The sequence below is a fragment of the Photinus pyralis genome, unplaced genomic scaffold (genome assembly GCF_008802855.1).
Source record: "Photinus pyralis isolate 1611_PpyrPB1 unplaced genomic scaffold, Ppyr1.3 Ppyr1.4_LG5, whole genome shotgun sequence".
Taxonomy (NCBI): domain Eukaryota; kingdom Metazoa; phylum Arthropoda; class Insecta; order Coleoptera; family Lampyridae; genus Photinus; species Photinus pyralis.
In genome coordinates, this window is record NW_022170596.1 from 19479782 (window position 1) to 19492654 (window position 12873).

Here is a 12873-nt window from a genome sequence, read left to right on the forward strand (position 1 = left end):
TACCTATTTACTTTCCGTCGGCGTTGAATAAACTGTATACTGATGTCTGTATCAGTAAGACTTATATCATTAAACAAACTGGCCGTAGATTAATTTTATTGTCACAAAATTCATGCTCAAGTGACGAACATCATAACTTGTACAGTTTGCGACATATTTTTTCAGAAATAAACAGAAAATATACGTAAACGTACTCATAAAAATATAGGTTACAAAGCGTAACAAACGCGATTTATAAGTATACGCGAACAATGAGATTTTTTATTATTTCTCATTAAGCGTTTAACGAGGAGTAAATTCATGATCACCTCCCTATTCACGGAAACTCAAATACGTGATTAATGTTCGTAATGACAAAGGACAAATCGCTTTTAAATAATAGGCCGTTCATTATTCAAAGTATTCAACCTAACAAAAAATGACAGCCCACAATTTATTTATATACCTCACTAAACGTAGACGTAGTACTACGCGTTTAATTCAATCTCGTACCTACCTCACGATTCCTATTTAATACGATAAAGTTGTATTTCAACGTGGAAAGCTTATTTTCTGCCATTCTCCCCATTTTTATTTATTATCTGCGTAATAATCCCGGTATCTTGCTCCAATGAAACAAAAAGCTCTCAATTCGACGTTTGGTACATTTTCGTTTCGGATATCAATTCGCTGAATCAAACATCTTTATAAATGAACTGCCATTAATGTTGAAACCATTCTAAGAAACAGCCATCTTTGTCGTTATTTGATTTCTGCATACCCTTTCCAAAATTTTCCAAGAGAAGTGCTTTATTTCTCAAATTTGACATGCGTATTTTAGAACCGACAAAACAATTCGTATGCGCTCATGTTACATTTTCATGTTGTGAATTTATTGCATGTTTAGTATTGTAACGTTTTAGGGTAAACCTACTAGTTGTTGGCACCTCTTCAGTTATTAGCACTTCCATATATTTTGCCCTACATCTAAGCTAAATTTACGTCCTTAATTTAAATTATCCGCTTAAAATATATTATATGCTTATTATGACGCAAACCCTTCCCCTGGCCCGTTCTGTATTGTTCCCGCAAAAAAGGGCGTGTTCGAAAATGCATTTTCTTAAGATGAAGTGATTTTTTATTTGCATATTTTGTAAACGACATGTTTTCGAAGCCGTTTCGAAGATGCAGGGTGTTCTTTACGGAACCTTTGAATACCCCCCACCACTTCATTTTTAGAGATACAGCAATAATTGTCAAACAGAAAAGGGTCACATTATCGGCGACTTCAAAGACCGGGCATTTTTTTGTTAGGTTAATATAGCGGAATTCACAGAAACATCACTTTTTTAGATTCCATATTGCATTTACGCCCCCTAGCGGCCATTTCAGGCACTTAAAAATATGGCCACCCTGTACATATATAATAAATTCCTCCACAAAAGTTTGTATACACTTAATTTTATTACTTGATAATTTTTTTTCAATTTAGTTTTAGAAAAAATGTTTCTGCTGTTTAATATGTCAAAGCAGTCATTGAATAGTTTTAGAAATCTAGCAGTGGGATCTGCATTTTTAAAATTCGAACAATTTTCAGAACAAAACAGAAGTGCATAACTGACACTCTTCCTAAGGGTTTGCGCTGCGAGACAGACATTCATTTTCTCATTTTCCCACTTAATAGGGCGTTTTGTTAGCTTGTTCTTCACCTTGTTTTAGAAATCTGTTCTAGAAAACGCCATTCAATAAGATCAGTTCCTGAATTTAGAAATTTCTTTGTCCCCAAAGTATTTCTGACTAGTTTTAACATATGACAAGCGTCCCAAAATACAAACACCCGCTCATGCGTTATAGGATGTTCAAACCATCGCCTAAACGTAGTGGAATTAAAATCAAAATTACATTTCAGTTTGGTGCACATTGCGACGTTCACTGCTGCTCCATCAAATGTAATCGAATGATACTTTACCTCACGTTCATGAATTAAACATAAACGATTTTTTAATATATGCGCCCTTTCTTCACCATTCAGGCCCTTGACTGGAACATATCCAAAACCATGAAATCTTTTCTCATCCCAATGAACGTTTTCTCGAATCGACATTTCATCCAATACTAGATTAACTATAACAGGAGTGTCACTGTTCTCCATTTTACTTTGAAGAACTTGAAAAGCTTCTTCCGTAAATCCAGGTTTTCCATTCAAACTTGAGTTACCACTTGCGCAATGTACTTGGATGTGGTAAATGTTTCTCAAATACAGATCGAACATAATTATAGGCCTTTGGAGAATAGAAATTTAAGATTAATGCAAAACCTTAGTTCAGGGTTAAACTTACAGTAAATACAGAAAGGTTGATCAAGAACATCGTATTTTCCAGGAAAAATGGACCGAAATAGTTATTTGAATACCAAGGCTGCGAAATTATTGTTTGGTGTCTCGGTACACCCAACACATTTCGCAGCCGCGGTGTACACAACATTTTTTGTGCAAGCGCAATATTTATAAATAAAAATAGACAATGTTTCAAATTTTCAATTTTAATTTCTAACTTCCTTCTATCAATTGTGGCCAGCCATGGGAAAGTGTACATAATAGTGTTGCAATGGCTTTCCATTAATAAATTTTACACAAAATGGTCAAATTTTATTTATACGTTATAGCTATAGGACTAGCGGCCGCGAAGTACCTATACGTACGTAAAGTAACTAAAGTAACAAAGATAAACTAAAATAAAAAGAAGTGAGCAACAAGAATATGGTCATTAAAAAATGTGTTTGTCCCGAAAGTATTTCAGGAAAACTGCAAATACCTGCACCACTCTTCATCCTTGCTTTTGTATTTGTGTGGTAACGGTGTGGAAACAGAAAGGGTCTAAAACTCTTCAACACGCATATTCGAGCCCATTCAATTTTAGTTTGCTCGCTCATCAATACTGTACTGTCTTGAAAAAAGGGAAATACTAGGTTGCTTTCGTTTCTCATTTCAAAGACAAAATCGTTCTGCCGTCCTTATTGAATACGTCATATCTGCATTTTTTCACTTCGTAAGGCTATTACAGATACAGTACAACATGATTCCTATGTATACTGCCCAGTTAGAATGTCCTAAATACTCTCATTCCTGTGTTAAAATTAATTTAAAGGTGTCGCCCCATGTGTAAATTCGGTACTTCTCCTAATTTCAAACATGATATGTTTCATTTGGTAAATTAACCTGCCCTAGCATGCTTTGGATGACTTTATTTTAGTAGATGAATGTATTGAAATATTCAACGGCCATAAATCCTCTATAATTAACTAGTGATAGTGCTTACACGTGTGTGAAGCTTTAGTCATTAATGCAGTGAGAAACGAGAATAAAGGAATTCGTCAAAGTGCCAGAGATTTTGGTAAAAAAAGATTTATTGGTGTAAATAGGATTTTGAGCTAATTGCAATTATTATTTTGTGACTTGTATTTGAATATGCCGAAACATAGCGTTTAACCTTACCAATAGGAAAACCACATACTATGACAACCATACAAGTGCTTACGAAATAAGAGAAATAAGAACTATTATAAAGATAAACGATTTGCCGAATATATAAAAGACAAAGTATGTGAACAAAACTTCAAGATAGGCAACCTTCTCAATTTAGAAGGAATAGTTCAGATTGAGAAGGAAATATTTATATTCACTTGTCCATCTCATGGTAAAGTATTAGGGCCCACATCTTTATTTTTAGGTGTCCTTGATATCATGCAAACTCGCTTCTCACTTTATTTATACTGGACACTTTGTGATATTTTTTCGTTGTGATACTTGATGAAGGTTAAACTTGTTTTGGTTAGATTTAATTTAGGTACACTCAGAGAAATTATTGATATTATTAACAGAAGGCTTTTTGTAAGCTCTTTACAGTAACAATTGATTAAATTGTTTAAGAAAAACTAAAGTGTTGATTAAATTAAGCCATAGTATTTACCTTCTCCTATTCTAACAACATTTCAATCCTTATAGTTGCAACGCAAGGTTTTATCTGCTGCAAAAGGTTTTTAAATTGCATGGACCAAATATTAACATAAACGTGACAATTAGAGTTGCGTCATGTTAACTGAGAACTTAAATAATAATACCAACAAAGAGCTATTGTTGATATAAATGTTACAGTTTGTACTGTAATAATATAATAGTGACCATACAATACTGGGGAGCGAATCAAAAAAATTAATTGTAAAGAGTACAGAATATTATATCATGCCTACAGCATACAACATTACGTTGAAGGTATTTAGTCAAAGCAAGCGCATTTTATTTTATATATGAATAAAAGATATGGTGACTTGCACTTTTGGTTTCTTCATTTGACTTTCGAACGTAATGAAGCAATGGTGAAGCTGCAGGGCTGTGTTAAAAAAAAGAAAGTTAAAAGCGAAACATTTAAATTAAAAAGTTTATTTCAACAGTGGAAAATTTGCTGCGTTGATTTGTTGGTAAAAAAGTGTAGAGGTAAGTAAAACGGTATTTTAAGATCATATCAGAACATCGTTTCTTATTTTAGAATACAATCTCAGTGTTGAGTCATTGCGCAATTTACGATTAGGACAAATTAACAATTTTTGCCAACAAGATCCGGCACTTCCATTCGGGGACCAAATTATACTCGAGCACATTATTCATGTGCTAAGGATTTCCAACGACATTAACCGGTAAAAGTAAAATTGTAACAGTATGATTTGTTTTGCCTGTAAAAAAACATTTCAAGATTTTCATCACTTGTCAAGACACTTTAAATTTTTTCATAGGTTTAATTCACAAAATGCAAACTATAAATGCTGCGAAGGCAAATGCTTACAAGTATTTCAAAATTTAAGTAGTTTTAAGAGACATGTGCAGAAAAAACATTTTAATGTAGTACCTGCTCAAGCTCAATTGAGTCCAGCCAGTAGTCAAAGCTTAGTTAAAAAAATGGGAACGAAGATTTTAGTTCAACCACGTTTATCAATTACGATAATCAAAATGCTACCAACCGTACAGAAGAAATCCCTAAATATTCTACCAATTTTGATAATGACTTTGATTCAAGTATAGACTTCAACGATTCTTTAAATACGCTATTAAAGTCGGCAATAAATTTTACAATAGGGCTTCACTGCAAAAACCACTTTAATTTTAAAGATGTTTTGAGTATACAAAATTATGTAAAAGATTGTATTTCTCAGTCTTTTGTGGACCTTATTAGAATGGCGTTATGCAAAAAAATTAAAAATTTTAAAAGTCTGCATTCTGATATTGATGTACTCTTAACTTATTGTAGTAACCCATTTATAATGTGTGACAGTGAATACACATTAATAAAATGGCTTGAAGAGCATGACTACATGCGTGATTCTTCAGAATTTACAATCAATAAAGACATGGTACCGGTATATCGTAATGGGCAATTAAATTATGAGGAAAAGGTAAGAGGAGGTAAGGAGTAATGTTACCATTAAAGTTTCAGTTTAAAAAGGTATTTGAGAACAATCCCGATACATTAGAAAGTTACTTAAATTTAAGTCGGGAGATGAGTAGCAGTTCAGAAATAGAACATTTTATTCAGGGTGAGCTGTGGGAAACTAAGATAAAAAAGTTTGGGGCGGACGACTACGTTATTCCATATTTTTTATATATGGATGATTTCGAAATCAATAATCCTTTAGGAAGCCATTCCTTAGGTATATCAGGAATTTACTATTCTTTTCCTATGATTTTCAACAATTCCAGATTAGATAAAATCTATTGTGCCGTTTTTTTGGAAGCTTCTGATTACCATAAATACGGTAATATTTGTCTGAAAAATTTGGTGGATGAAATAGCAGTTTTAGAAGCTGAAAAATCGTTCGTCTGCCGCCTCAGGTCATACGACTTAAGGCGCTGCGGGTACTTCTTGCGGTACCAATTCTGAAAGGTTGTTTTTCGAAAAAATAAGTTATACACCAAATGAAAACGTTGATAATAGCTCTTAAAAAAATATTTAAAAAAATCGCGCACATTTGATAACTCCGTAAAAAAATAATTCTTAGTCGGTTTTTCACGAACTTTCTACGGATATAACTAGGTTACCGTTGGAAGAATGAAGCTGATTTTTTTACAGACTAATGATAGGTACAGCCAATGACTATGAGAGTGTTTCTTTTTTAAATTTTTTCTCTAATTATAAGATATCTCATAATGTTAAGATAATAAGATAATCTTGTAATTAGAGAAAAAATTTAAAAACGAAACACCGTTAAGTCATTAATAGTACCTATCATTAGTCTGTAAAAAAAATCAGCTTCATTCTTCCAATGGTAACCTAGTTATATCCGTAGAAAGTTCGTGAAAAACCGACTAAGAATTGTTTTTTTACGGAGTTATCAAATGCGCGCGATTTTTTTAAATATTTTTTTAAGAGCTATTATCAACGTTTTCATTTGGTGTATAACTTATTTTCTCGAAAAACAACCTTTCAGAATTGGTACCACAAGAAGTACCCGCAGCGCCTTAAGTCATATGACCTGAGGCGGCAGACGATCGATTTTAGCATACTCTGATAGGGCAAAATGGAACTCCATCGGTTAAAATTTTGATCATTCTCGTTCAGTGGATTTCGTGCTAGCTCCCCTACTACTACTGTTACATTATCCTACTATCATAAAAAAATCAGGACCCCACGACATTTTTGGAGTTTTAGATTCGAGGCCAAACATAAAGAAATGAAAAGTTACGCGCGGTCTACGAATTCTCGAATCAATATTTGTTAACTCATTAGCAAAAAAGTCGCAAATTAAATTTGCTTTTTACCTTATAAACACTAGCCATGAAAAAGATTTCCTCGTTAACGAGAATAAAAGAGTCAATAGTCTCCATGAGGATTTTATATCGCATTTTTTAGAAATTCTACGGAACGAGTGTTTGTTATTCGGAGATTCATTTTAAAGGCAAGTTATATAAGAAGGGCTTCCTCCTTTCTTTATTTTCAAGTCGTATGTACTTTTACAAAATATTAGAAGTCATAATCGTAGTAGATACAAATAAAATCTATACTATGGTTCAAGCAATTGATACGGATTGTTAATGATTTTGGATCGATGAAATTTTGAAAACATGTGAATTTTTTTAAATTATTATTATTAAATAATAATAATTATTATTAGACATTTGGTAGAATTATAACAAAAAATGATAATCACTTTATTTTATTCTGTGTGAATAATTTAAATTATATTGATTCTTAACTAGTACCTCTTTGTATTCTTGATTCATTAAGTTTGCAAATTTTAAAGTTGTTTTTCATACGTATAATCACCTTATGCGCAAATTGGAATATTGGTACTAAAAACTTAACTTATACATTTATGGCCGTTTGCACCGCCAAATTTAAGCCGAGCTTAGCTTAAGCGTAACTTAAAATCCATGACAATGGGTATTGAGACAATGGTTGCCATGGATTTTAAGCTACGCGTACGCTAAGCTAGTCGTAAATTTGTCTGTGCAAACGGTCCTTACTATTCTGTCGCAAACTTTCTGCACGGTTTCTTAATTCTTAACTGTCCCGACTTGTAACGTGCTATTATAGTAAAGTAACAAATCTGGTTCCTGTTTCACTCGCAGACTAAACCGGAGAGTTCAAAACATTCGAATTTAACTTAACAATGTTACCATCATATATTTTACGCGACGTAATGCTGGGAAATCAGGGAGATATCTTCGAAGAACTCATTTCAAATCAAAACACAATACAAGATGATGGACAAATGCAAACTCTGAATGAAAATAGTTATTTAACTTCTCCAAGATATCCTTTAACTGGTGAACAACGAGACGAATTATTAGCACTTTTAAGCGAGTGGGGCCTCCCCGATCTACATGAGTTCCTAGTTGGCATGAGATTTTCTGTGAAAACTTTAAGGTATACATGCAGTCGCCATTTACAGCCAATTTGGCCTGATATCAACGATTTAGCGACAAGAATTCATTTTGAAAAAAAACTCTGACTGGCAAAAGTCATTCAACAACATAGGTCTATCACAGAAGCAGGACACTGACATTACTATTCTACCAGCATCAACGAATGATAATGGAGACGAGACACCAGTAATAATGATTGAATTACGAAAAATTTTAAATGGATCAAGAGAAGGAAAATTGATCCTTAGTATGGCCGATAGGAAAGAAAACATTAACGACAACCAAAGACAAATTTTGGTTTACAAAGTTGTAGACCATTTTATTCAAAATGAGAGACCGTTAAATGTGGCAGCTGGCGATAACATGAGCAAACAAATAATTTCCTTGTTTCCAAATGAAGTCCAAGTAGTGGCGGCTCGTAAGCTGCGTAGAAGGTAGTGCCAAATTGTGTCCCCCTCCCCATTATTTTAATAGTTACAAATTTTTGTTTTCATATTATTCCAGTTATTTAGATTTTGAGTATAATTCGAATATTTATAATGCAAGTGACGGAAACAAATCTAGCCCCTTTAATTTCTTTGGAGACTTGTTTCAAGTATACTTCAAGTATGCATTCCAGTAATTCATTTTGTGTTGTTTTAGATGAGAATTAGCGGATTTTTTTTGACAAAAAATCGTATGGAAAGTGTTACTTTTTTCACGATTTGTACTATCCGTTTCCATGGCGTTTAGTCCGATCTATAAACAATAGCAACATTTTATTTGCAGTTTTATTAATGAGGCCGAAGTATCATTTTCAACAATAGTTGTACAAATAACTATTCAAATCTTTATCTAAACAAGTACCGAAATTTATTAATTCTCTGAATACCTACTCCTTTATTTTCGGATTTATCGCTATTGTCTTGTCCTCTTAAAGAAGATTCAGACACATTTCGTTTTTTAACAATATTTAAGTCCGGTAACGGCCTGCTTAATTGCTTTATTTAAAGTCTATCTTCCAGAGAATGCATGGAAAAAGATTTATTTAAATGATTTTTTAATTTGTGTATTTTACGTAACAATTAATCCGGGAAGTGTAATCTTACACAGAAGTAAAAAAAAATTGTTTGACTTATCACGACTGAAACAAGGAAAACGGCGCAAAGCATAGTAATACACGTACACATTATTCAATTGTGCTTATGAGCCAAACTTCTGATGGCTCAAGTTGTACGTATAAAACGCTACTTCGGTTTCGCTCCTCCCACCCCTCTACTCCCCGCGGAAGTCCACACTTGTAGGAAAATACGAGCCAGTTTCAGTTTGGCACGGCTCGACCGTATTTGAAGTCCACGGATAAGCACAAATGAATTTTTCTTGGTACCTAATTTATCAAATCATTTACTTTTTTTGTTTTAAGGTTTTAAAACACAATTATGTACTCTAGTGAGCACAATTAATAATAGTTAATTATATTTTAAGAATTGATAATTAGCAGGTTCCTTGAGGTGGTGCCATGGCTCCTTGGCTCTTTATAGAGAGCCGCCCCTGTGTTGGGCACCAAAAATGCATGGTGCAATATGTTTATGGATCACTTCTGGCCATCAAGGAATAGAGTTAGTCATTTTTTCCAACAAAATTGATGCATAAGAGACACTAAGATACTACGCATGTGTGATCCCAATTTGGAAATATGCTCTCAGTTTTCCTTTCTTTAAAAAGAAAACATTCATTACAAATCAGACAACTGATTTGCGCATGTACGCCATTTGCTTCTATAAGTCAGAAATAATCAGTGTAAGTCACTGTGAATTTTCTTGCACTTTCAAACTGCACACTGCAGTTAGGTTTGCGGTCTGCGCATGCGCAATCCATTTTTTTTAACGTGTTCACATAAATATCGGTTGCCAACAAAGCTAATTTTCTTTGTCTCTTCCTTTTAACGGTTTCCTCAAACAAATTGGGATCAAGATGAAGACATTGGGTCTCTCTGGTCCAAAATAGCAGTTAGAACTAAGCTAACTTCATGTTTTGAGTTTTGGCTCAATAAAAATCAAAATGCAACAAGCACAATCAATGACAAAATTTTGAGAAGTGAGAAATGATTTTTTGCCAAGTTGTGTATGTACTTACCGTGAATTTTTTCTCTCATACTTCTCATTCGGACTCTGACGTTTTCTCGGCTCGATCTGATAACTATCCTGTATCAGCAAGGGACTAACTTGTGACCGGGCCAATGCGAGCTTCTCTAGCAGCAAAGATCCAACATTGTAACGAGAGCTATCAATCAAATCCACCAGCGCCCGGTTGGAGTGCATTTCGATGACTCTCATCGAGAATTCCTTCTCCAAAATAAGCTCTTCCAAAATGGTGTCTCTTTCAACGTCGTCCGACATGTTCTGGTAACCGTTGAGGCAACACTCCAAAGCCTGGGGTCTGAGAACGGTGACCATATCTCCCGACGGTATCCTCAGGTTGATGATGTTAACTAGTTCTTCGTTACCGTAATCGACGTAACGTACTTTGACTATGTCACCTTCTAAGCTTATAATTTCGCCCCGGTACCATTGACCGTCTGTGTCGAAGAGTGCAAAACACGGCAGGCCAGTTTTTGCCTCCGAGAGTTTCATTGGGTGCGCTTGAGGGCCGATGGCTTGTAATTCCTCCATCAGTCTTCTTAGATCTTCCTCTTTCGATTTTAGCTGCACATAGAAATGGCTGCAGCTGTAGACGTAGCTGACAATGACTTCCTGGCAGAATCCGCGAGTGAGAGTGGTCGATTCGGGGTAGGCCAGTAAGGCTACTTTTCTCATGACATCTAAGGCATTGTTTTGCTTCTCATCCCAAAGATGACAGAGGGGTAAGCCGAACTTGGCTGGGGGAGGAAGACTGTGCATTCTCAACAGTTTGTCACTAACAAATTCCTTAAAGGCACATTTCATTTCCAAGGTAACGGTAGTGTTTTCTAAGCCCGCCAAGGCGTAGCGTGTCGACATCACTTTCATAATCACAAATTTTAAGGGTATTTGGAATAGTCGTTCGTTTGCCACTACTTCAGTATTGCCGAAATCCACGTAGAAAACTTTGGCTTCATTATTCGACATACTTGTAATGACGGCTCGGCAAATATTGTTGTCTTCTACACATTTGGCTAAACAGACCGTGCCCGGTAGGGGGTGCTCTTCCAGAGGTTGCAGCTCCATTCGATTCAGCTCGCGCATTAGCTTCGCCAGGTTTTCTTCTAGCCTCTGCAGTTGCACGGAAAAGTGGCAGGGTCCGTCCGAAACATAGGAGACGTATACTTGGTGGTCCGTTCCGGGGGTAATTGTATGTCCTTTGAATGTTAGGAGTGTAGTTGTGTTTTGCACAGGTAAGGTCGGTTGGGAGGGTGCTGCGACCGGAACGGCCACCTGAGGCATTTGTGTTGGTATCCCTGGAGGTATTTGAGGTGGTGGTAAAGCTACACGTGTTTGGTTAACCGTAGGTGGCGGAGTCGAGTTTATACTTTGCAAAATCATAGTCTGAGAAACATTAGCCATGCACAAAACGTACCCTCGATTAAACAAAGAAAGAGCGTAGTCTTCCCCATTTTTAAACAGCTTAATCAACGTGAGATAGGGGTTAATCTGTTGGACAGGTATAAACTGTAAGTTCATATACCGAATCTCGTCACTGATCAGCGCGATTGTACGTGCCTCCCACGCGTGACCGACATGCGTGACATTGGCCAAAACGAACTCGTGGGCCTGTGGAGGAACCGTCACCAGTATATTTGACAACTCTGCACCGCTTCGTAAAACCGAGGTCGGCACAATGTCCTTGTTCCCATAGTCGACAAAGTGGACTTCCACAAAGTTCTGGTATAACGAACTGACGTTAGTTACTCTGGCTCGATAATACATTTCATCTTTGTATTTCGCGCAGCACATCAGGCCAATTTGAATGCTAGCAGGTGATGCCAGTGCGTAGTGCCCTTCGTCAAACTGTGGCTTTAATTCTCCTAAGCAATTCTCAATCGAAATAGGATAGTGTTTGTCCACCTGACCCCATACCTTTACGAAAGCTCCATGCTTTTCAACATAGGTCACATACATTGTATTATTACTGCTTGCCTCCATTGTGAATATAAGAGAAAATCGTCAATCTTTAAATCGAATAATATGCTTCGCTAATTCATGATAACGGTTAGAAGTAAAATGGTGACCTTCACCTTAACATAAAAAAAAAGAATTACACCGATTATCCACAGTAGTCAGTCAATGAAAATGAGTACAACGTTAATTAGCTTATGGAACTTACCTAAATAAAGCTTTCTCAATTTAAATTCGTTGGTTTTACTCTCAGGAGAAGCTCAAAATATTGCCGCTTCAAGCAATGCAAAAGACTGCATCGAGATCAAGATTCAAGAGGTGAGAAACAGAACAGCCAACTTTACGCAGTGCAAAATTTGAGCGGGAAATTTAAAAATAGTGTAATCAAATAAATTATTTCGACAGAAAAATCACATACAAAATTATACAGTCTCCAATAAAAAATCTCGTTGCTTGCTTGGAGTTCTTCTTGGTCCATTCGAACGGCATTAACAATAAAGCAAGACCCAAATATCGTAAAAAATGGACAGGAAATAACTATGCCTACTTGTTTTCCCGCCAAAGCTCAACCGATTGTTATTTCATCCTGGAGATTAGGCGACACATCATACGTATCACTAAAGGAATGAATTAAAAATTCTATTCCAGGCCATAATGGCTCTAAACTGATTTAGGTTGTGCCATATCTTTGCTTTGTCCTTCCAATTCTTCTTTTCTTTTATATCTGCATTCGTCTTGATCGGATTTTTGGTCTAGTCTTCTTCAGGTTTTGTGGTTGTTTTCACTGTCCTAATGTCCAGTGCAATCTTTTCTGTTTTATAACATAATATTGAATAAGTAATTACTTATTCAATGCCTATGTATAATCAGAGCTGTACGTACACATAATCATTATACAGAAAGGCG

General features: G+C 35.5%; 1 protein-coding gene across 1 annotated transcript; it reads right to left on the bottom strand.

Annotated features, from left to right (window-relative positions):
* Window positions 1–9979: 9979 nt before the first annotated feature.
* LOC116171419 (tudor domain-containing protein 1-like) lies at window positions 9980–12306 on the bottom strand. Its single transcript, XM_031488255.1, has 2 exons — window positions 12176–12306; window positions 9980–12086 (listed from the first exon to the last, which is right to left on the bottom strand). Exon 2 carries the CDS (start codon window positions 11992–11994, stop codon window positions 10006–10008), a length of 1989 nt encoding a protein of 662 aa, XP_031344115.1. The 5' UTR covers window positions 11995–12086; window positions 12176–12306; the 3' UTR covers window positions 9980–10005.
* Between the last annotated feature and the right edge of the window lie 567 nt (window positions 12307–12873).